At 42.7% G+C, this 26,212-nt stretch overlaps 1 protein-coding gene across 1 annotated transcript in view; it reads right to left on the bottom strand.

The window, feature by feature from the left end:
- Positions 1-3,592: 3,592 nt before the first annotated feature.
- Positions 3,593-26,212, bottom strand: part of LOC145348898 (short transient receptor potential channel 6-like) — a 132,594-nt gene continuing 109,974 nt past the window's right edge. The window contains exons 9-12 of the mRNA XM_080196950.1: positions 19,350-19,553; positions 16,235-16,318; positions 5,907-5,982; positions 3,593-4,200 (exon numbers count right to left, since the gene is read on the bottom strand). Coding sequence (XP_080053076.1) covers positions 4,076-4,200; positions 5,907-5,982; positions 16,235-16,318; positions 19,350-19,553 — 489 coding nt within the window. The 3' untranslated portion in view covers positions 3,593-4,075. The remainder of the gene's footprint in view (positions 4,201-5,906; positions 5,983-16,234; positions 16,319-19,349; positions 19,554-26,212) is intronic.

Here is a 26,212-nt window from a genome sequence, read left to right as displayed (position 1 = left end):
AATGGGAGGCAGGGCCTAGTGGCGGATGGGGCTGATTGAATAATGGTGGGGGACACCTGCTGCATATGCTGCACTATAGATTGGTGGTGGAGGGTTGGGGGGGGGGGGTGCATGGGTGGGGCGGCATTTGAGGCTTGGACATGGGGGGCCTGCAATTGGGGCTGGTTCAGGCTTGTGAGAGGGTGTTGGAAAGCTCACGATCGGGAGGCCAGCAATCAAGAGGCCAGAAGTGGGCTGACCAGTGCATATTCGCCGATCTCCCCACTGACAGATTGATGCACGTGCAGTGTTCCACTCAGCGTGCTGATGCCAGCCTCTCGAACACGTTCAGGCTCCATTTCCAACCCCCACCACTGGAGCGAATCGCGTGATGCACAGAGTCCCAAAGATTCATTCTCCTCAGTTCACCCAAAAAACGGGCAGGAAAATCTCTCGTTTCTCCACCCATTGGGCACTTAGTTTTTTTGGGGGGAGAATTGCGTCCCACATTTTGCAATTCTGTTACAATGGAAAATAAAAATATGCAAATGTAAAATAAAAATCCCTAAAGCTTTGTAGTACACTGAACCTAACAATATTCAACTCCAATTATTTGCCTCCATGGTTACCAGCCAAATATTTCACAGGATTAAGTAACGGATTTTGGAAGTAGAATGGATAAAGGCAATATAAACCATATGGTGGAATTGTAAAGGTGATGCAGAACAGAGAGAGCTTCTGTTTCACATATGTAAATCTTTGAAGGTAGCAGGGTAATTTAATAGGGCTGTTAAATAGATCCACAGAACCACAGAATTGTAATGGTGCAGAAGGAGGCCATTGGGCCCATTGTGTCTGTGTTAGCAAAAACCCAGCTTGCAGGTGCAGCAGGTGGTCAGGAAGGCGAATGGGATGCTGGCCTTCATAGCGAAGGGGATTGAATATAAAAGTAGGGGTGTCTTGCTGCAGCTGTATAGGGCACTGGTGAGGCTGCAGCTGGAGTACTGTGTGCAGTTTTGGTCGCCGTACTTACGCAAGGATATTTTGGCTTTGGAGGGAGTGCAGAGGAGGTTTACTAGGCTGATGCCGGAGTTGAGGGGGTTGAGCTATGAGGAGAGGCTGAATAAACTGGGCTTGTACTCGTTAGAGTTTAGAAGAATGAGAGGAGATCTCATTGAGACGTATAAGATGATGAATGGGATGGATAGGATAGAGGTGGAGAGACTCTTCCCGCTCAAAAAAGACAATAGGACTAGGGGGCACAGCCTCAAGATAAAAGGGGGCGGTTTAGAACGGAGTTGAGGAGGAACTTCTTCACTCAAAGGGTGGTGAATCTCTGGAATTCTCTGCCCGTTGAAGTGGTGGAGGCTGCCTCGCTAAATATTTTTAAGACGGGGGTTAATGGGTTTTTGATAGGAGAGGGGATTAAGGGTTATGGGGAGAGGGCGGGAAAGTGGAACTGAGCAGCGACAGATCAGCCATGATCTTATTGAATGGCGGGGCAGGCTCGAAGGGCTGGATGGCCTACTCCTGCTCCTATTTCTTATGTTCTTATGTTAGCTTTCCAAATGAGCATTATGACTTAGTGCCATTTCCCCAACCTTATCCCTGAAAACCTGCACATTATTCACATAATCATCTAATGTCCTCTTCAATGTCTCGATTGAACCTGCCTCCACTGCACTTCCAGACTGTGCATGTCAGACCTGAACCACTCGCTGTGGGAAAAAGTTTATTCTCACCGCGTCAACTTCTTTTGCAAATCAGTTTAAATCTTTGCCCTCTTGTTCTCGATCCTTTTATGAGCAGGAATGATTTATCCCTAACTGTCCAGCCCCCTCATAATTTTGAACACATCTGTCAGGTTTCCTCTTAGCCTTCTCCTCTCCAAGGAGAACAGTCCTCACTTCTTCAATCTATCTTTATAACTGAAGTGTCTCAGGAAGGCCAGTAGAATATTACCATTTATTGTGAGAAGACCTGAATATAAAATTAAGGAGGTTTTTATTCAGTTGTACAAAGCACGAGTGAGATCACATTTGAAGAAATGTGTACAGTGTTGGTAACCTTATTTCTAAGGATGTAAATGCACTGGAAGGAGTTCAGAGAAATGCTACCAGAGTAATGGCTGGGTTTTCTAATGAGGAAATATTAGACAGGCTTATATCTGTTGAGCTCAGAAGAGTAAAAGGTGACTTGATTGAAACATGTAAGATCCTGAGAGGTCTTGACAGGAAGGGTGCGGAGAGGATGTTTCTTCTTGTGAGCAAACCTGGATCACTTTACAAATAAGGAGTCATCCATTTAAAGTGGAGATGAGGTGTGATTTTTTTTCACTCATGAATCCTTGAAATTCTCTTCTTGAAAGGGTGGTAGCAGTAGAGCTCAATCTTATGACCCTGTCCCGCTCGTTGTGCAGCAAGACAACGTGGTAAGATTGGGTGAGAGACAAAAACATCAGCAATGTGTCCGGTTTCTCACGTTCCCTCGATCTCACCAATCCTGTCCTGCGCTGGAATTGGCTTTGGGCCCAGATAGGGCAAGAAGCTGATTTAAATGCTTCTGACATGCCTTTATTGTCTGGGCTCACTTTTGCTTACCTCCTCACCGGTCGAACTTCTAACTGATGAGAATCACAGCTGGTCTCTATCAGCTGAGTGCAGGCGTGATGGCATCGCTGGGGGGTTCGGAGGCTATTGAAGCTCCAGGATAGTTGGGGGCATGGCCAGACAATGCCCATAGGACAGTGTCAGCCTGACAGTGCCCACCTGGCACTCTGGCACTGTCCACTGGGCACCTTGACAGTGTTCATCGGGCACCATAACTGTGCCAAGAGCAATGTTTGCGAGGAACTCTGCAGAAAAATCTTATCATCTCTCAATTTCTTTCTGAAAATTTTGGAAATATTCCATGAAGCCTTTCTTTGCATTTATGCATGTTTTTTACAAATACTTTACTCAGATGAAACAAACAGTTTTATTTTCAGATCCGCTCAAGAGGCATACATCCATCTGGAAAATGCTTCTCTCAGACGTGATGAAGTTCTGAAATAATTTCTGAGTCATTTGAATTCCATTATTTTGAGGCCAATAAAACAGGTTAACTAAGTGAGACGGATATATTACCCCATCCACTTTCCTACAGTGGATATGCTAAATCCAATTTGACATTCCTAATTCTCTGAATAGAGCTTACCTTCTACACTATTTAGGAAAGCCCTTTCAATCTGAGTTTTTTGTGGTACGTTCAGAAGAGGCTTCTTGATTTTGGCTCAAAGATGGTCACACTGATGTAAAATGGACTGCGACTCATCATCACCCAATTTACATGGTCGAACAAAGTTAAGATCTACCCCAAGGACTTTATACCATTTTTAGAAGCAAGGTTCATATCACTTTCCATTGGTCGCTACATAACAGCAATTATTCTAAAAGGAAATTTTGAGTTCTTTGAACCACCTGAGTTCTCTATAACCCTATTTTCTAATTTTTTGAGGACCATTACAGAGAAACAATTTGAATAAAAAATATGTCCTTGCATTGATTTCCCCCTATGCTCTGCTGGAGAAGATGACTCAATCAGACCCCTGGTTAGTGACTGGCAGAGGGTTAACAATGGAACTTGGATCTGTTCCTTTGCATCATTCTTAGCAGTTTAGGTTTCAAAGCAGTTCCAACAGCACAGAAATGCCCTATTTAGTTCAAGGTAACATCATAATATAAATTTCTCATTGGGATATAAACTAGCATAGAGAAGGCGCAAAGAATTCCAACATCAAGCATTTTTTATAAGAGCTCTTCATTGTAAGAAAATCATATATTTTACACAAGTTATCATTGTTCTATAAACATTTTAATATAATGTGCACCTCAATGTTTCCTGATAATAAGATAAAACAATACAATACCTGATATTATACAAATTATTGTAGAAGTACTGATTTGATTATGCACTCAATTCTCATTGGAATGTCTGTAGCTAAAATTACATTTGGCATCATTGTAATAAACATGCAAAATCCTTTGTTAAGTTACTGATTTGGTAAAAGGTGTTTAAGATACAAGGTCACTATGCTATTGTTTCCCTTCTTATTGGATTAAGCTTCCAATTTTGCTCCAAATTTTCTGATTAGTTCAGCAAGATCTTCTGTGTTTTGTGATTTCTCTTCAAGGAGTTCATATCGGAGACTCGAAATATCTTGTTTTATTTCCTTGAGTTCACCTTGAAGATAATGAAGCAAACAAATGAACAAACAGCATTGATAAAGAAGAAATTTTGCAACAGAAATGGTTTTGAATGGAAGTTTTGGAATTACAAAAGTAAGAAGGCAAGATAAATATAATATTGAATAAAAATAACCTCTGTTCAGGCCTAAAATTCACAAACATACACTCCAGTTCTAAGAACAATACATTGATAGCAGTTGTTCAATAAACTAACTGTACCCTGGTAATATAAAATAAGAACAATCATAATAACATACAATCTGCTCACCCACCCTCTTAGACTAATCTATTAATTATTTTACTAGCTTGTCATTTTTACTATTGTAAGTACAATAAAATCATATAGTTCTGATACCTATTAACTCTCCTCCTCCAAAAAGATCTTAAGGGGATATTGGTATTTACATTTTCTGCCATTTCTTTAAATATTTCAATAAGAATAAAGGAGCTTTCTCCGCACAAACTACTTGATGCAAAGTGGTTTGTTGGGTGACCTCACAGTGCCAAGGATCCGGGGGTTTGATTCCCAGCTTCCGTCACTCTCTGCGGAGCCTGCACGTTCTCCCTCTGTTTACATGGGTTTCCTCTAGATGCTCCAGTTTCCTCCCACAATGCAAAAGGCATGCTGGTTAGGTGCATTGGCCATGCTAAATTCTCCCCCAGTGTACCTGAACAGGCACCAGAGTGTGGCGACTAGGGGATTTTCACAGTAACTTCATTACTGTGTTAATTCAAGCCTACTTGTGACACTAATAAGTAAACTTAAACTTTACTTTTGCATTATGAATTTATTTTGTTTAAAGTCTTGGACAAATTTAATCCTCATCAAGTGCTATATATATTAGTGCTATGGGGATATTTTTCTTCATCAAATTTAGGTGTAAACTGAGCTCAGTTTAATTGAAGTTCTGCTGCTAATTCTGAAGGCTATGCTCAAAGTTAATTTGTGCAGCCTCAACCCAGTGGAGAGCAGATTGAGAGCTGGGAATATCTTTTATTTCTGCACTGACTTAGTCTAGCAGCCTTCATCACTCAGGTAATTGATAAAAGTCATGCTGGTGTAGCAGTTCTGGTACGTCCAAGGCTTGTTATGGCAAAGCTATGGGAGCTTGCTCTATATCTACCAATGCTGCACACTATATGACAATGCTTAACGCTGGCAGTGTCTGTGAAAAGATATTCCATTCTTTATTCAAAGATATCACATAATACAAAAATATACAAAGAATGTTTGTATTTTACAGAGATATTAGGTGAACCTTTGTCCTGCTTCCTGTTGTCTGTATTAGTTTATTTTGGAGAAGATTAAACCTGTTCTATTTGATCAGATGAGGGATGACATGTTTCAGCAATGTTTCCTGACTTAGCAATAACAAGAGGTTCGGGTCTGAAGTGAGGTATATTATTCCGAATAACAAATAGTAAGGCTTCTTTTTAGACTAACAAATCAAGGACTGCTCTGGTGAAATCAAGTTTCATGTGTCCCGTTTGAAAATTTTGACTTGAAAGCTTGATTGTCGAGTACAAATATTTAAGGATTATTGTGGCTGTAGAAACCTGAAATATTTTGAGCTGGATGTTTCCAGAACATGGCTGTTTCCATCGAGAGGGCTGTGTTACCAAGGAAAGCAGAAACCTGTATTGCATGTGTGTTCTGAATATATCAACCATTCTCATTACATGGTCATGTCATTGACTTACCTTCATTGACATCATCATTTTCCCTATTCATTTGTGCTTTCAGTACATATCGCTTGATGAGACGCTTCATTATTTTCTGTTGGTGACAAGCAAGAAGCCCTTTACTGAACTGAACTGCCGGCACATACGACACAAGACAAACTAACAGCATAGCACCAAAATCTGGCATTTCATTGTTGTACTTAACAGACAAACACTCCAAGTTAGATTATAAATATTGCAAATTTAGGTAAGAACTGATATAAGCCAAAGTTTTTCTTCAGCAATCATTTTTACTACATTTGCATTGAAGAACTAATAAGATGAGGTTGTATAATTCAGGTACAGTTAAAACTGTCCCACGTAGCACACGATCTAACAATTTCTCTAATTCGGGCAAATGGCACAGCCGGGGATATAGCTTGAGTCAGGAAATTTCTTGATTCAGCAGAGTTGCCTTGGTTTAAAAGGCCTGTTATTCCCAATTTTTGACCAGGAGGTGGGATAGATTCAGAACCACTGATACTAGAAGCAAATCCCAGGTGGCCACCAGGGTAGGTTAGCACTGATGTGGGCTTGTTACAAGCCCTGCCTCAGTTCTCTAGAACTTTGCCCCAGCTGTTTCAGAGGTAATAAGTCCTCTAGCCCCCAATCTTTGTGCCTGCTCACCACCTACCCACTTCCCATGCCCCCGCCATGCCACCTCAATTCCAGATGCCAGCTCCATAGCCACTCACCCAATATTCACTACAGACAGACTCCAGGAGCCGCGTGGAGATGTAAAATAAAATCTAACAATCCAATAGAGTTCTCACTCATACATACTTGAGAGTGAAGCAAAGTGCCCATTCATGAAACCTGTTCAAAGACTTTTAATATTCTCAAGAATTCAATCTGTGATGTAAATGGAGCTTAATTCTTTAACCACATCAGGGATCCATAGACGGTGATTCATGCTTTGAGGCACAAGGCAGGATTAGAATATTTAATAAATTCTATGTCTTGGTTGTTAATAAGAAAGAGGAGGTTGGCAAAATATCAGTAGAAATGGAGTTGGTAGAGGTAATGGATGACTGAAAATTGATAAACAGAATGCACTGGAAAAACAGGTGCAGCAGGTGGTCAGGAAGGCGAATGGGATGCTGGCCTCCATAGCGAGGGGGATTGAATATAAAAGTAGGGAGGTCTTGCTGCAGCTGTATAGGGCATTGGTGAGGCCGCAGCTGGAGTACTGTGTGCAGTTTTGGGCACCACACCTGCACAAGGATATTTTGGCCCTGGAGGGAGTGCAGAGGAGGTTTACTAGGCTGATACCGGAGTTGAGGGGATTGAGCTATGAGGAGAGGCTGAATAAACTAGGCTTGTACTCGTTAGAGTTTAGAAGAATGAGGGGAGATCTCATTGAGACGTATAAGATGATGAATGGGATGGATAGGATAGAGGTGGAGGGACTCTTCCCGCTCAAAAAAGACAGTAGGACTAGGGGGCACAGCCTCAAGATAAAGGGGAGGCGGTTTAGAACGGAGTTGAGGAGGAACTTCTTCACTCAAAGGGTGGTGAATCTCTGGAATTCTCTGCCCGTTGAAGTGGTGGAGGCTGCCTCGCTAAATATTTTTAAGAAGCGGGTTGATGGGTTCTTGATAAGAGAGGGGATTAAGGGTTATGGGGAGAGGGCGGGAAAGTGGAACTGAGCCACAACAGATCAGCCATGATCTTATTGAATGGCGGGGCAGGCTCGAAGGGCTAGATGGCCTACTCCTGCTCCTATTTCTTATGTTCTTATGTTCTTATGTTCTTAAAACTGGCTATGCCAAGAGTGGATAGGTCACCTGGTATGGTGTTTTGCATCCCAGGTTGCTAAGGAATGTGACCTTGTGAATAGCACAAGGGCTTTCCAGAATCTTCCAAAACTTCCCTTGGTATGAGTTGTCAGGTGATTGGAAAGTGGCAAATGTGATACCCTGATTCAGGAAAGGATAAGGACATTCCTTGGAACTATAGGATAGCCAATTTAACATCAGTGGAGGAAAAGGTGTCAGAATAATAATAAAACAAAGAATTAACAAAGAGGTTACTTAATGAGAGACAATGGACGGAATTTTACTCATTCCCTCTGCCCATAAAATAGTGCGAGAGCTGAGAAATCAGGATCACGCCCGATTTCTTGGCTCCCACAATTTTACACAAACCAGATTTCCAGCTGGAAATGGGTGAGATGCTGAGTAATTTATTCAAATATATTTTAATGAGGATTTACATGGCATTAGTGAGCCCAGTGCTGAATTGTCCAGGCTCGCTTTTCTTTATAGCCTCGTCGAGAGATATTCTCTCTGGCGAAAAAAATAACACATGCTCCCCATAAGTGGGGAACCGTCATGTTGGCCTTGCCAGTAGAACCAGAGGCCAATGAGGCTCCTGGGGAGGCTAAGGGCAAGGGGATATCCCTTGGGCAGTGCCAGCCTGGCACCTTGGCACTGCCTGCCTGTCACCACGGGAATGTCCACTGAGCAGTTTGGCACTGTCCACCAGTCACTGCCAGGGAGTGGGCCTATGGTGGTGGGGCCCATGGGGGCAGGGCCCATGGGGGCAGGGCTTGTAGGGGCAGTGCTTGAAGGGATGGCTCAATTGGAATAGGGAGGGGGACCTGCTACAATTCCACAGGTGATCGGTAGGGGGTATGATTGATCTGGTCATTGGGGGGTGGGGTGGCAGGGGCTACATTACCGGGCAGTGTGGGGCTTGCAATTGGCCATGGACCCCTGCGTTTGCAGGGGTGGGGGAGGAGTTTGTTCAGACTGTCTGCAGCAGCAGTGGCCTGACAGCAGAATGTCAGATCTCTGCTGCTGCTATTGTGCATGTGCAGAATCAGAGGTCTGCATGTGTGCGTTTGCTCCCTCTACAGTCGTTAATGTGCATGCACAGAGATGGAGGTCTACGCGTATGTAATAGCTCCCTCTGCAAGCTGGCTGGCGAATTAAGCCCTGCCCACTGCCTGCAGCAGCTAGAAATGTTCTAGACCATTTTTCCATACACTACATGCATAAAATTGCACATGAATCCACACTCAAAAAAGGATCTACAACTTTCCCACTTCCACGCCAGCTGAACAGCTAGAATCATTCTCATAAAAGTCTGCCCAATGAGTTGTGTAAAATCATGTTTGATTAATCTAATTAATTTTTTGGTGAAGCAATAGAGTAGGTTGCTGTGGGAATACGTTTGATATTGGCTATATAGATTTTAACAACGTGCTTGACAAAATACCACGTATTACATAACAAGGTTAATGCTCATAAAGATGAGGGTCAGTGTCAGCTTGGATGCAAAAGCATTGCTTGAGGACAAAAGTATTGAGTCAATGATCGTTTTTCAGGCTGGATGATGGTAAACATTAGTCTTTTCCAAGACTCAGTGCTGGAAGCCTGCTTTTTTGATGTAGATATGATTTAAATATTGGAATACAGGAAAATTCTAAAACTTGCCAATAATACCAAACTTGGAGGCATGGAAAACGGTGAGGAAGATAACTATTGACCGTGTAAGAAGATAGATAGACGAACATGAATGACAAGGAAGTGTGAGGTCCTGTGTTTCAGAAGAAGGCATAGCAAAATATAAATTTAATAGCACAGTTCAAAAGGCTGTGCAGGAACAGTGACCCAGGGACTCGTGTGCATATAGGTGTGAAGGTGACAGAACGTACTGACAGAGTGAGAGAAGTGTTGAGTACAAAAGCAAAGTAATTATGCTGAAATAAAAACAAAAAATGCTGGAAAAACTAAGCAGGTGTGGTAGTGTCTGTGGATAGAGAAACAGATAACATTTTGAGCTCAATAAGGCTGTTCCTTGGAACTGAAGAAACAGTGATGGGGCTGAATTTCCCCCAGTTTGTCAGTGTCAGGTTTTGACTGGAGGCTGGCGTGTATTTCTCCTGACGCACTACCGAGTTTTCACACCAGATCTTGAGCCATTCTGATAAAATAATCAGGTGGGGTGTGGGGGGAGACGGATTCGTGGTTTATGTTGTCTGTCTGGTGGGGTAGGATCTGATCGAGCTGTAAGTTTGGCTCCACAGAGATTGGGCACCACGTTTATAGGGTATCCCAATCGGAACTGACGGGGAATTCTCCCTCCCCCCCCCCCGAACCCCAAAGGTATCAGGGGCTTAATTGTTGGGGGCTCTGGATTCCCACCAATGCAAATTTATTAGGCTCTGCCCATCCTCCATGACATTGTGAAAGTATCACCGCTGCTCCCTTCCCTCAGTGCTCACTCCCCTCCTTCATTGCTGCTCCCCCCTTCCCCATCAATACAAGCTTCCTCCATCAATGGCTGCTCCCTATGTCACTGCCAAGTTCCCCCTTCAAACGTTTCAGCGCATCCCCTCCCCACGACATGACAGGAAACCCCCCCCACCCCCAACTGTGCTCCCCAGGGGGCCCGCCCTGGCACTGCCCACAACACAGGTTGGCAGAGACTGGAACTGCCAGGTTGGCAGTACCCAGGTATGCCCCTCTCCCTAAGGGCTATAATGACGTTCGTGGCCCTAGCAGGATACTTTTGACTGCTTCCTGTCATTCTAACACTGTTGTGAATCCTGTCAGTGAGATGTGAATATTCAATAAAGTGGTTCATGTGCTGTGCAGGCCTTTAAATAATGTCAATTAATTAAAATGTATTGAAATGAGGGAGGCAATTCTCCTAAAAGTGCTGAATTGGTGGGAATACTGCTCTCAATCATGACTGTTTCTTCAGTGCAATTTCAGGCTCGAATTTCCCCACTCTGTGCACTGCAGAGGTCCCAATCGTGAATATCATTAAAAACCCAGGAGAAGGGGCCTATTCACCCCTGAGTTTGACAGTCCTGGAACTCTGCGCGTGTGCAGTGGCCCCAATCTGTCAGTCTCCCCGTTTGCTGGCCAGCTCAATCGCTGGCCAGCCCAGGACCCCCGTGGTGCTGCCTCTCCAGCCTCCCCCCCTCCCCCACTAGCTGATCGTGGCCCGCACATTTCCCGGGCCAGTCCTGACCACCCCCCCCCTTCCCCAGAGTGTCCCAATGTCCAGCCCACACCCAGCAGTGGCGATCCCCTCTACCCCTCTCACCCTGTCAGACCCCCTCTCGTGGACTTCCCCAGGGTGAGACCCCTTCCCAGGAGACAGGCCACTCCTCCCCCCCTGCCCCGAGCAGACCCCATCCCAGCCTGTCCCAACTGCTGCCCTCCCACCAGCGTAGATTGATCGCAATACAGAGTGGCAGCGGGACAGCCCCCATCCCTATCATTTGCCCCTAGACCCCACGCACAGTAGACCCCATCTCCCTTGGCACTGCCCTATGCCCGATGGGCAGTTCCATGGTGCCCCCCTGGAGATGGGCACTTTGCTCCTTGGGCAGTGCCGGGGGCAGAGTCTAGCACTGCCAGGTGCCCATGCCCAGGGAGTACCCCTGCAACCTGACTCCCTGGGGGCCTCGATTGCCACCCCCTTAATTCCAGTGGGGGTCTCCCACTAGTTCCCCAAATGTCCAGCCTCAGCCTTGGACAGATAAGGATTTCTTCAAATAATCTTTGAAAGACAGCCTTGCAGCAACATTGGCTGGTGGGTATGGGAGCAGGTAGTGCCGTTAGTTAGATGATGAGATGATCACATTATGTCTGCTCCATAATGACATCACAAACTTGTTCTGGAAATGTCCACCAGTTTTAGACATGACCCCAGGAATATTGTTCCCTGTGAAATGAGACTACGTATAAAAGGAATACAAAGTGAGCACATTTTCACTTTTCCAGCTGCTGCCACCCTTTTTGCAGCACTTTTGCTGATGAGGTGGGAGTTGGGGGGATAAAGTGATGAAAATTGCCTCAATACCTTTTGTTTCAGACGCTTTTTACTCAGGCTACGTCTACATACTGTATAGTCTGGAACTACCGCTGCTGTCAATGGCAAAGTAAACAATGCGTGCTGAACTTATCAGCTAAAGAAGCAGCATCAGCCTGTGTCTCCGGTGATCATGCTGTCTTTCACAGAAAATTACTTGCCACCAAAGGCAACTAAGCTTTCTTGCGAGGGCAGTCAAAGTAGCAGAATAGCTGCACAGGTCTGCAGCGTGGTTTTCCTGTCACAAACCTGCATATTTTTGTTTCTGGCCACGCTGCCAAGTAGTAACCCACAATAAAAAGTCATTGCAATTCTTATTATCCCTTAATTTTTGAGGAAAAAGGACTCAATGAGCACTAATTCTCTAAGCACAAGTAAAAAGCTTAAAAAGCCAAGATGCCAGGAGATTTTTGGAACTCCTTTCAAAGTGGTATAAACTACCTTCAATCGCAGTATTTGCAGGTGTAGGGCACTCATTTAAATAATGTGGGAGGGGATATTCCCATTCCCATTCTCATTGTTTTGCTCCAGGCTGCTCCTGCTGCTCCAGGCTTAGACTAGCAACCAACGTTCCTAGCCCCCTTTCAAAATGCCGGGTCCTGCTGAATGCCGACCTTGCAATGGCCACTCAAATAACCTGACTTGCCAAATTTGGACACACTGAGGGCTAGACAGACAGGGAGACACGGCCAGGGAAATAAGCCATTTTAAAACAAATACACGTGCATAAGACCAAATGTGCACATTTAAGTATGGGATTGGTATTATAGAAATCACTTTACAATTTAAGATAACCATCTTTACTGTATTCAGAGCTAGAGGTACATTTTGCATAACTGCTTTCTGAAGAGCATCTGCAACACAAAGACACTATGACCACTCAACTAATTGCTCTTCCAGCATTCAAAACAGATCAACAATAGCCAATACGCATTTAAAACCCAATGAAGTAAGCAATTTTGTTTCAATTTCTCAAGATAAGCTTATAGAACTACAATGAAAGGTAACAACTTATTGGACAAGATTCAACTTCAAAGTGAACAAAAAGGGGAGAACACAGGAACTGCATCTCCTCAAAATACAATTTATCCACCATTAAATAGTAGGTTTAGAAAGGCTTCAGAGCTAGCTACATTATTATATTACAACAGTCTGAAGGTGGTCTGAAAATCATTAAATTGAAAAAGATCTGCAGCCTTTCTCATTTATTTTTCAATTCACACTTTAGAATAACACCACTTCCACCTGGTTGGACAATTATATCCAAGATCGTGGTAACCTAGCATGCTCACTTTGCAAAAAGGATTCGATAGACTTCTGTCTTTTAATAGAATCAGTTTGTAATGTACTGGACCTGCAATGTTCTAGAGTCGTGCTATTGATTTGCAGAACACATTTTACAATGGTGGCGACAGAGAAAAAAATGTGCATGTTTTGAAAGTTGTGCCTTTTATTTCTGGCTACAGAATACATCCAGTGTCCGTAGGAAGCGTGTATAAGCCCAATACATGCCAAGTTGCACTTTCGACCTACGAGGCAAGCTATATACTTACTCAGCTTTGAGTTTCAAAAGGCTCATGGCACCTATAGTGGCCATGCTTGTATTTACCAAAATCTCTGCTCCAGATGAGTCTACAAAAATCAACTCTGGGGGTTTTGCTCCACTATTCCAAAGGCATCAAATGACCCTCCATCATATTACAGTTCTGGCATCAAGATTAAGGAGGCATTTGATGTGCTAATATAAGTATTCATGTAAAGTTTAAAGTTTGTTTATTAGTGTCACAAGTAGGCTTACATTAACACTGCAATGAAGTTACTGTAAAAAATCCTCCAGTCACCACACTCTGGAACTTGTTCGGGTACACTGAGGGGGAATTTAGCATGGCCAATGCACCTAACTAGCACATCTTTCTGACTGTGGGAGGAAACCGGAGCACTCAGAGGAAACTCACACAGACACTGGGAGAACATGCAGACTCTGCACATGCAGTGATCCAAGCTAAGAATTGAGCCTGGATCCCTGGAGCAGTGAGGCAGATTGCCATTGTGCCACCCACTAAAGTTTGTGAGTTTGGTGACTATAGTGTATATAGGAAGATGCATTTTACATCTTTCCAGATGGGGGAATCAAAAGTATCAGTTTTCCAGCCATCCTATAGGCAAGTTTTTTTTTAAAATCTCTCCAGGTTTCCTAGCCAACATCTTGCAACACAAACATATGTACGTGGAGCAGCTAAATCCAATGGTTTGGGGGAGACTGGGGAGAGACCAGGGAGCAAGCAGAGTAGGTAAAGGACCACAGAATGGGTAGAGTACAACCAGAGCAGTGAGATAGTAGTTGCAGGCATAGACATGTGGGGGCATGGGGATGATATGACATTGGAGATCAGAGGGAAATTGAATGGGGGGGCAGGTGTTTATTGTTTACGAACAGGCATTGGGAGAGATCATGAATCTGATATTACAGAAGTGATGAGCTTGACAGATTTCAAAGAGACTTACAGCATAGTTTGTCAGGAGAAATATTCTGACTCTGCCTGGTTCTCAAGCACTTTTGTAAATGTACTTTGCACTTCATGCCTTCTAGATTTCATAGATTTCTGAGGCTCCTTATGAATATGTGCAGAGGGAAGATTTACAGACACTGGAGAATGACCAGGAGAGTAGTACTAATTGAGTAGCTTTTCAAAAAAGAGCCAGCCCAGGGACTATGGGCAAATAATATCACTCTTTGAATCTATGATTACACTAATGACTAAACTCTGCAATAATTAATTGGCACTTTGAGAAATACTGATGTTTTGTGAGGCGCTATATGAATGCAAAATCTTATTCCTTTCTTTCTCTTTAAATTGGTTGAGTTAATTTCGCTTGGCTTACAAAAAAAATACATTTTATATTTAAGTACGTAAAAATGAATAATCAAATTTGTAAAAAAAATCAAAATGGAGTTTGGGACCGTTATGTCTCAAATTTATTATACATTATTATACATGCTATTATACATGTAACTATTATTATTAATGGACATACACCTTTGATACTGTCATACAAATGATGGCACTGTTTGTTCCAAGTATTTGAAGAATGATCATACAATTGTAAATAATATTTCTGTAAGAATAAGACCATTTATATATTTATAAACCAGCTTGCATGAAACCAATACAATAAGTTAAGGAATGGATTTAGTCTGCATCAAATGCAGTCAAATTTCAAATTTGAATAGGAGAAATAATGTGTTCCTTCAAGGACTGGTTAATTGAGACAATTATTATTGAAGAGTACTGACTATAGGCATTGTTCTGAGCTAAGTTGTAACTTAGTAACATACCCAGTCCGGAAAAGTTGCTGTTTTTAGATGGTGAGCTGATTTTTTTTTTGAAGTGCCTAAATATATAGAGAGAGAACCTGATTTTATTTTCCCTGGCAGGGAACACGATTAAAGTGGAGGGGATCGGTTTAGCTCAGCTGGTTGCACAACTAGTTGGTGACGTAGAGCAAGTGTTTAAATGCAGCTCCCCTTGTCAACAATGCAAAGCTGTGAGCCAGTCCAGGCAAGTTACATACCTGGTAACCCCAAAGCATGTGTTTCATGTGGGGATTCTCTCAGTGCACCGAATGTGGAATGATTGCAATCCAATTCCATCGGTTTTCTTGCCCAAAATTACAATTGGAAAATTCCACCCAGCAACGTTTGATCTAACTCCAGAATTAATTGACTCTTTCGGTTGCTACCCAATGTAAGGATGAATAATTGGTTTCAACAGTTTGGATGTAAGTAATTCTGAATCAGTGTTCTGTATGTGAATCTACACGAAACGACTGTGTAGAGTAAGATTCACAATAAGTTATCCCCATCACTGAAGTGCACATGCAGTATTGCTACTGTGCAAAATGAAAACAAAATCCTGCTGTGATGGACATGAAATAAATAACTCTCTTTCTTACCGCATTCTCACGTGTCTTTTCTCCCCTTAGTTGGAAACTTTTAACAGTGGGAGAAAACATTATTCACTTGCACTCTCCAACTGGGAAGTAACTTGTAAAGGCATTTCTCTGGTAACACTGTCATATACATCAGTTCATGGCCAGCACTGAGGACTGCATGCTGTACCAGGATCACAATACCATATTCAAATGGCAATCAATCCATGAGTGGCTGATCACACTCTGGGAATATATGAGCGCTGAGTGAATATGAAAACTCCTTAAAGGATAAGAAGTCAAGAAGATTGGATCCAATGCTGTTTTCTTCCAGGTTAACCTGTTACCACTCCCTTCCTCAACAGAGCAGCAAGACATTCCTCTGCAAGATCTAGTAAATGCTGATACTGCCATCACTACCTGCTCCAATATGCAACAAACTCTCATCTCCTGGATTTGTTGCTGCAGGAATTTCTGGATTTAAATCTGCCTGTAGATGATTATAACGTTTGTAATACTGACTCTGTTGACCGGAATTTACCTACCTGGTACCTTGTTGGTGGGTTCCTGATGTTTTGTAAACTGCGATCTTCAGTACTTCGAGTACTCGAATGTTTGCTGTACCTGAGCTGAAGGGGAAAACTAAATAGCTTGAAAATGACAAAATATCATTCTGAGGCCACAATGTTTCCTGCTCAACACATCTACTGTAGACTCTGAATTATCTATCATGTGATAACTCAGACTGGATGACAACATCCTACTTATCTTTTCCATCATAAATTGTAATAGTCCCAAAATAATGAAATTGTCATTCATTCTGCCTCCAAACCTATTCTAATGCCGGCTGTGCTAAGAACTAAGTGTATTTGAGTTTATTGATGAGGACCAAATTTAAGGCTATGTTTATATACTGATTATAGATTTCACTTCTATGTAGTTAGGATAAAAATATCTTTTCTGATCCATTTTTTATTTATCTATTGTTGAGGCTATGTTTATTGTCCATCTCCAGTTGCCTTCAAATGTTGAACTGCAGCAGTATTTGTGATGATAGTGTTCCTACAATAATGTAATGTAGGGATATTGATCTGGTGATTATGAAAGTGCACTGAAAGCAATCCAAACTCTATGTGCGTGAATTGGAAAGGAACTAGCTGGTGATGGTGTTCTTATAACTTCTCTGTTTCTCGCTAGTACAAGTTATAGAAAAGGAAACCATGTCCCTGCCAGTCGGATGAATGGTGGTTATCGTTGAGGAGAAGGGACAGAATATGAGGAGGCCCAAAAATTACAGAAGGATTTTCTGATGCTGCCCTCCTTAACCGATCAGGAATCCTGATGGAGGCCGGTTAAAAACCGATTCACACCCCACTAATGGGAGGCAGATAAAGGCCCATCTGGAATCTCCCCTCCCCATTCTCAATTCTCTACGGTGGCAGTGGAAAAACACACCAGGCCAGAACATGTCTGCAGTAAGGTGATATGCAAAAGCCTGGATTTAACTGCCGCCAGATATGAAAATAGCAGCAGGATCCTAGGCAGCATTTTACTGGTAGAGGCCAATAATGAGGTTGCCACCAGGACCACCACTGAATTGAAGATGGCAACCTACCAATGAAAACTGCCAGGCCAGAGGACTGGCAGCCCAGCAACCCACGTACCTGAGCAGCACCATGAGAGGTGACCACTGCTGAGAATGCAGAAAGAAACAGATGGAGGTGCTGGCAAAGCTAGCCAGGCCCGGACAATTGGAAGTGTTAACCTTCAGCAATGAAGAGGGGCCTCTCTTTGGCTTGCAGTGTGGCAGTTAAGAAAAGCCTCCTTTTGCTTACTCTAGGAATGTAATTGGGGGACTGCCATGGTTTCTCTGACAATTTCCCCAAATGGTCGAGCCCCTCCTGATACCATTCAAATAACAGCAAGGGCAGGAACAAAGAACAAAGAACAAAAACAGTCCGGGAAACAGGCCCTTCGGCCCAACGAGCCCACGCCACCATTTCAACATTACGAGTCCCCCCTCCACCTATGGCCCTTATCTATGCTTATGGCATTCCACATTGAGGGAGAACTAATTTAGGGACAATTTATTACCACCAATCAGCCTAATAGCACATCTTCTGGGTGTGGGAGGAAACTGGAGCACCCGGAGAAAACGCACGCAAGCATGGGGAGAATGCGCAAACTCCCACAGACACCGGCCCAAATCCATGTGTCTGCACAGCAATCAGTGATAGTCACTGAGCTGTCATCTTGCCCAGCATCTGGTCCAGTTTAAGCACACACTAACGACATGAAGTACTAGGCTATTCTCGAACATCCAAGAGCAGCCCTTGTACGACCCATCGCGTGTATGCCCCTTGTTGGACAACTGTCCCTTAACTGGTATATTAATTGTCATTAGCTTCCTGTCAGCAGGTGGCTGTGCATTTCCGACTGTTCAGAATATTCCAAGGCAATGGGAAGATATGGGCTCTCCTCCAATGTTTTCTGCCGCCATTTCACAAAGCCTCCCACCTCCCAACCTTCCTCCAGAGGCCTGTGAAATCCAGGCCTTTGCAAGGTCACTGCTGTGGTCATTCTTACAAATGTTATCAAGGGTAGACATGCTTGCAGAAGGTAATTAGTGACGATGAGGTCAAAATGTTGGTTCCATTTCTACCTGACACGAACCCAGTCTGGTGCCCCTGTGATAAAAGGAAATGTGGGGTCAAGTGTTCCTCCTCAACTTGTGATTAAATTCATAATATTTTCGCTTTATTATGCATTTACTCATGTAAGCTTAACATGACTCTGTCTACACTTCCCACTGCCTCAGACCCCACGCACCCCGGATATTTTCTCTTCCACCTTCTTCCTTCTGGAAAAAGATACAAAAGTCTGAGGTTTCGTACCAGCCGACTGAAGGGCAGCTTCTTCCCTGCTGCTGTCAGGCTTTTGAATGGACTTACTTCACATACAGTTGATCTTTCTCTGCACCCTAGCTATCACCGTAACATTACATTCTGCACTCTCTTGTTTCCTTCTCTATGAACAGTATGTTTTGTCTGCACAAGAAATAATACTTTCCACTGTATGTTAATACATGTGACAATAATAAATCAAATCAAAAATGTTGGGGGGATTATCCAGCTGTTCTCACAGGGGGATTTTTCGGTCTTGCCAATGGCAACTCCCTGCATGGATTCTCCAGCAGCAGAGGGTGCAAACAACTGGAAACCCCGCTGACAATAGCGGGACTGGAAGGTCCCACAATTGGCTAATGGCATGCTGCCTCAGTAAAACACACCATGAGGGGTGTGGAAAATCCTTCTCATTGTCTTTTGGCTGTCCCTGTTTCACTTAATGTTCACTATTTGGTATTGTTGTATATTTATTTTTGCTTACTGTTTGAGGTGTAAACTGAGTGATAGATTATCCAAGTCACTTTTGTTATGATGTGGAGATGCCATTGGACTGGGATGGGCACAGTAAGAAGTCTCACAATTCCAAGTTAAAGTCCAACAGGTTTATTTGGAATCACAAGCTTTCGGAACACTGTTCCTTCCTGTTGGACCTTAACCTGGTGTTGTGAAACTTCTTAGTTTTATTTTGTGCATTGCATTCAAAAATTCTTTGTGTTACAAGATCTACTGGGTAAATTAATTATTAAAATGTTACCTTTTCCCTTTCTGCATTTTCCTGATACTGTCCTTTTCTGCATCTCAAAAGGCTACTCATTGATTTTTTAATCCTCAGCAGGAGATAGAAGAAGGACTTTGGGCTCGGCACCAAGTTAAATGGAACTGCAAGTGTCCGTCCTTCTTCAAAATAGGAAATCCACAGTTTGGCTCTGGCAAACTTCCATTCCACATCAGCATCATTCTACAAAATCAGGAATACATGAGGTTTATGATAAAGGAATAGAAAAATATTAACATCTAACTGTATGACATGTTTGGGCACACATTTCATAAACAGTTTAAATGCAGAGAATGCAAGTCAAGATGTTTGCACTAAGCAATTAGCATGTTTGTACAGTTACCAGCTCATAAAAATTGACTTTGTTGTTGCTATTAAGTCACTCCCTATGTACGAACTTGACAATAATGATTACAATCTATATAACATTCACACTTACTATGTCTTAGGTCCCAAAAGATATACAAGACATATCAAAGGCAATATGTGAGTTCACTGTTAGTTGGAATCATATTCATAGTAATAATATCTCTCCTGTTGTGTTACTCATGTCCCCTGGATCTCTAATTCTGCGTATCTTTGATCTCCATCCGAAAGCAGCTCTCCTAGCAGCATGATCTCCACGACAGTTAGGTAGGTCCAAGGCCACCCCCAGCTGGAGCAGGATTGGAAACCATGCTGCTGGCCCCACATCAGATCCACACCAGATATCCAGGCAACTGTCTCTCCAAGGAGTTGCTCTGGCAACTTTTACGTGCATATTGTAACTGGAGTATGGACAATAATAGTGATTCCAATTTCTTTCCATCCCATAGCTCAGAAATTTCTTGCATTATTTCCATCTGCTATTGGTGTAAGTTGGAAGGATTTACAGGTTGATACTCAACCTGTTTGGTCATGTTATTAATGTGCCTTCCTTGGCCATCAAGTCCTGGGGTTGGACTAGAGCCCAGAACTGGCTCAGAGGTAGGGCACTATTCCCTCAGCCACTAGATCTCCCACACATTTGATACTGTTAATCTAACCTTTGTGCTCATTCCTGGCCCCTTCTTCTATCTCTACTTCTTTGCAGCTTGATCTCTTGTGATCCTACAAAACTTCTATTGGCACCTATAATAAGTTGGCTTGATCAATTAAGAACAAATGATAGACGTTTATTCATGAATAACAACTATTTACAGGGTGATTCAATGCTTCCAGACATGACCCAGGATTTAACTGCTGGGTCAAGCCCAGACAAGTTGGAGTGAAGACCCAACTCAATTCCTGATTGGTTAGCCCAGGTCATGTAACCCTTCCAGAAGATGGGCCCTTGAAGGAGGATGACACCTTGTCCCTCTCACACTATGTTCCTTTACACACAGGACAATAGGTAACTTATACAGTCTGCCATAATTTACAACAATGAACACCTTAAATCAATCCATGAAAAATTCAGTCTCTCTGGGGTCACTTCCTCATGGAGTGGTTCAACTGAGGTACTTTCTGCAGAAACTGTCCTAAGTAGACTGTCCTCTGGTACTGAAGCTTCAACCTCTCCTGTTTCAGTCAGAACAATACTCTCACCAGTCACAGGCTGATTGGACATTCTACTTATCGGGCAGCCAACCACACTTCCAGCTGGTAACGATGAATCAGGCTGTAACACTGGCTCTTGGGATGAATCACGTTCATGAAGATGGTCCACATGTTTCCTTAGTACCCTATCTTGCACATTCACTTTGTGAGACAATGGTCTTGTCATGGCCACAACATTTCCTGGAACTTGGCTTGGGCCACTTCCAAATTTTTTCACATAGACTGGGTCATTTACTTTGAATGACCTTGCATCATTAGTCGAATCATTATTCCTCTTTTGGTTCACTGTGTCATCTCTATGTCCCTGCTAAATTGAGAATATCAGGCTTAGCCTAGCCTTTAGACATTAACCCATCAATAGTTCTGCTGGAGATATACTGGTGGTCGAATGCAGGATAGTCCTGTCAGCTAAAAGGAACTGAGCTATTTTTGTTTCCAAAGGTGCAGTTGGTTGTTTCTTTTAGCCAGCATTGAAAATCTGGACTGATTGCTCAGCCAGTCCATTGGATGGGGGAGCAGTCCTTATGTGCTTTATCCCACTGAAAGGCATGAAACTTTGAGATTTGGTGCTTGTGAAAGCCGTTCTGTTATCTGTTATGAGTGCTTTAGGTACTCCACAGAACACGAAGTACTGACAGAACTTCTCAACTGTGGTGCGTGTAGCTGTGGATCTCATCTCAAACACCTCATCCATTGGGGTGTGGAGTCTACCAATAGTAGAAATATGGTGCTAAAAATGGTCCTATATAATCTATGTGGACTCGCACCCATAGCCAGCCAGGCCATCCCCAAGGATGCAAAGGGGCTGTCTCAGGTAATGTGTGCTGTAACTGATACTGATCACAGTGTTTCGCCAGTCTTTCAATATCACTATCAATGGCTGGCCACTAAACATAGCTTCTGGCAAGCATCTTCATTTCTGACACGCCCGGATGGGCAGTACAGAACTCAGCAAGGAGCAACTCCCTGCCTGGCACAGGGATGATTACTCTCACTCACCACAGAATGACACCATTCTCACAGCTTAACTCAGCTTTCCTCGTGTGGTATGGTTTCATGCATTCAGAAATCATTTCTTTCCACTTACTAATGTTTTGTGTCATATCTTTAACAACAGCAGATATCTGTTGCTCCAAAATTGCACTTGTTCCTCTGACACTGGTGTCTGGGAAATTCATTGACATCATGATTTCTTGTAGTACTGGGGTACAGAGCAGTAATAATTAATCGTCCCCAGGAATGATTCAAGCTCTGAGGTGTTTCAAGGGCCAATGCCTCCTTTATTGCTCTTACTTTGTCCTCCATAGGATGCAATCCCTGGGCATCCACATGAAGCACTCTGCCTCCTTGAATCTGCAAATCTCTGGGGAGTGATTTCCCCCACACCTGTAACACTCTGTCATGATCCTAGGCTGTTGATTCATTCTCCTGAATCCTCTAACTCCACCAGCTTCTGTATTGGTTTTGGTTTAAACTGGGGTCTTCGCTTTTGGCACCACTGCTGCCTGAAGCTTCCCACCCTAACAGGTAGACCACATCATTCTGTGCACCCTGAAGTTCCTGGGCACCATTCTCCGCTATTCAAATGTTATTCCCTGTGCCTTTTTTTAAATGAATCTCAGTTTATGCCAGCAACTTCCTCTGTACACCTTCATCATTTACTCCACAGACCAATCATTCTCTTTGCATGGCATTTAGTGTTGCCCCAAGGTCACAATGCTGCAATTTGCTTAAACCTTGCAATGTAGGTTAAACCTTCCAATGGTCACCCCTGGAACTCTGCCTGTGGAATTGAATTTAAATCATTGTACATTCACAGAGGGCTTCGGGTGGTAGTGCCCTTTTACCAAATTCATGATCTCTTCAAACGAGCTTGCACTGGGTGAGTTTGTGGCAAATAGAGGCATTTTTGCAGCTCTGTTCTGCTTTGCAAGCTTGAATTTGGCTGGCCTGGGTTCTGTGCTGATGAATTTACAATCCCATTTGCTGCTTGTTACCTCAATGCCGAATGTAGTAAACTTGCTCCACCAGTTCAGAACAAACTATAGACAAACCCAAACAAGTTGGAGTGAACCTCAACTCAGTTCCTGATTGATCAGCCAGGGTCATGTGACCCTTTCAGATGATCACCCCTTAAAGGGGCCAGACATCACAGCACCTAATTTCTATCAACTTCATTCTCTTATCTCTGCTGTTTTTTTTTATCTATCATCTCAATCTTTCTTTTGACCTTTTGCTCAAAACGTCTGCTGTCATTAACATACCTGGCATTAGTTTCTAAAAGCTTTGATATCTCCATCTGTTGGTTAAATGACTGAAATTACAGATTTTTTGAAGTATTGATGTTAAAACTAGGAGGTGACTACTTGCACAAATAAATGACTTTATCAGTCAAAAAAAAGTGTCAAACATTTTTCCATTCCTGAGTGAGAGAAAGAATGCAGGAGCAAAGATTTTTGAATAGGCAGTAAGAGGAAAAACTTGCATTTATATTGCACTTTCCATGATTACCAGATTCCCTAAATACTTTACAGCTGGGTAAGTAGTCCTGAAGTGTAGTCATATAAGAAACACATCAGCCAATTTGCATACAGCAAGGTTCCACAAGCAGCTACATGGTAATGATTATATTATCTGTTTTATGCAATCTTGATTCAGGGATGAATATTGATTAAGATATCACCCTTTGTCTCCTGCAATATAGTGCTGTAGGATCATTCGCATGCACTGAGAGAGCAGAACAAAGAACAAAGAAAATTACAGCACAGGAACTGACCCTTCAGCCCTCCAAGCCTGCACTGACCATGTTGCCCAACCAAACTAAAAACCCCTACTCTTCCGGGCACCGTACCCCTCTATTCCCATCCTCTTCATGTATTTGTCAAGTCGCCCCTTAAAAGAAAAGAGGGGCCTTGGTTTAGCGTCTTATCCAAAAGACCCCATAGCACTCTCTTAGTATTATACTGGAGTATCGACTTTGATTTCTTTGCTCAGGTCCTGAAATGGTACTTGAATCTGGGACCTTGTGACAACGAGGCAAGAATGCTACCAGCAGAGCTGTAACTCTGGAAAAAGACAGCCCAGGTTTGTAGCCAGGTACCTGTGAAGAATAAGTAACTGAACAATAGCAGCATTTCAACATAGACAAGAATTTTGAAAGAATGAGGGTCACAATTGGGAGAGGGGGACAACACAGAATGGGCCCCAGGAAAAGATCAGCTGGGGTAGAAATAAACAGCATATGTTCGATGCAATAATGGTATTTTGGGAAACACAAGAAGATGGATCTGTAAACTAGAAAGTAAGGCAGATTGACCAAAAAAATGCAGATGGGTCCTTTTTGGAGAAGATTGGGAAGTTGGAAGACAGAGGCAGTGACACAACTGGGAGCCTGAGATAGGAAAAGGATGATAGGCCATTGAAGGCAGAGGAGATACTTATAGTATCAGGGAAAGTGGTCTCAGTTTCCTACCTCAGCACAGACTGCCTTACACTCTACCTCAAAGCTGCAGAGCCTCAGTGAGTGAGGCTTTTCTTACTCTTCTACAAAAGTCGGCCTATTACTCACTGAAAACAACAAACAAATCAACTTTAAGATGTTTTTGATAATTAAGCAGTAAGTAATCTGATTCAATCGATTGGGTGCTGCAAAGCTTTTTAAAATCAATGCAAGGTCCTGTTAACCTACAAATATTTTATACATGAAAAAATGTGGTCATTAGGGAATGCTGCTACATTTGTAGAGTATACAAATCCAGGTATATATTTTCTACTACATTCTGGGACACAAACATAACAGTAGTTGCTCTTTATTGATGGAACACAAATTACCAAATCCTATTTCTATTCACAGGTTCTGACTCTGCTGTTTCTGTCTCCATAAAATGTCACATTTATTTGCTTTTGCCTTTAAAATCGATAGAAGTTACTGATTTGGAGCCAAATAGTTGCAGACAAATATGTCAACACTGAGAACTGTGTTATTCAGTTGTACCTAACTGTGTTGCTTCACTATATTGATTTGCATTGGTACCAGTAATTGTCTCGTGGGATATAAAAAGGCTTCTTGTCAGCACAAAGCACTATGTTGGGTTCTTTTTTTGTGAGGAAATAAAAATAATATTTCGAGTTTATCTTATTTTCTACGTAGGTAGAGCTGCTGTTGCATAGTTGACCTCAACACACCTAACTTAGGGAGAGGAATATTGGTTGGTGTTCTTGTAATAGTTTGTTATCTAATAACTCTACAGTAAAGTGTTTCATCCATGCCAACCTAAAATACAAGCAAATATTAGTGAGCAGCTTCACAATAGCTTGCAACTGCAAATTAAAAAGGCTCCTTCAACAGCACCTTTCAAACCCATTACATCTACCTCATGGAAGGACAAGGGCGGCAGAGACATTGGAATGCCAACACCTCCAAGTTCCCCTCCAAGCCACACACTATTCTTACTTGGAAGTATATTGCCATTCCTTCACAGTCACTGGGTCACAATCATGGAACTCCCTTCTTTACCACACTGTGAGTGTACCTACACCACAAGAAGTGTGGTGGGCAATGATAGAAACACACTTTCCTGGGCGGACCCTTCAGCCCTCTCCTCTCACACCCCCTCACACTCCTCATGCCCCATCCATGCTGATCCATGCCACTTCATGCCATTTATCCACCAACATGGCCCCCAAACCCACCATTCCAACTCTTACTCTACATGCAAACTTATGCACCTAAACCACCTCAGGGGTCTTTACAGCCCATATGCCAACTCAGTGCCAATTCATATCCTCATCACGTTTTGCCCTTACACCATCGATCCCACCCAATGTCCACCATGGGCAGACCTCAGGACCCATGCTGAGATCAAACAAAATAAGTGTCTAAGTGTCCACTGCAGACTTCATCTATAAAACTGCTCTCCTCCATAAAAACTCATTCGCTACATTTATGTTTCTTCAACTACATAATCCTTTAAAAACAAAGCATTTCATTCAAATGCTAACTTCCTTATTAAAAAAAGAATCTATTACCCTACCTCAAATCATCTATATCAATCTGGAGGAGTCAATCAAACTGAAATAACAGGTATCCTGCTGTAATAATAGAAGGTTGTACAATAAGTCACATAACAATAATCCTGTAATGATAGTCCTTAGGAGTGTCCATGGACAGAGTGAAATCGTAAACAATTTTTTAAAAATACTTCAGGTTTTTCAAAGATTTAAAGAGTAGGAGTTTTAACGCTTTGACAATTTGACAATTGTTT

The sequence above is a fragment of the Carcharhinus amblyrhynchos genome, chromosome 10 (assembly GCF_965287045.1).
Source record: "Carcharhinus amblyrhynchos chromosome 10, sCarAmb.v2.hapA, whole genome shotgun sequence".
Taxonomy (NCBI): domain Eukaryota; kingdom Metazoa; phylum Chordata; class Chondrichthyes; order Carcharhiniformes; family Carcharhinidae; genus Carcharhinus; species Carcharhinus amblyrhynchos.
Note: the sequence above shows the minus strand (reverse complement) of the source record. Positions and strands in the feature narration are given on the sequence as shown.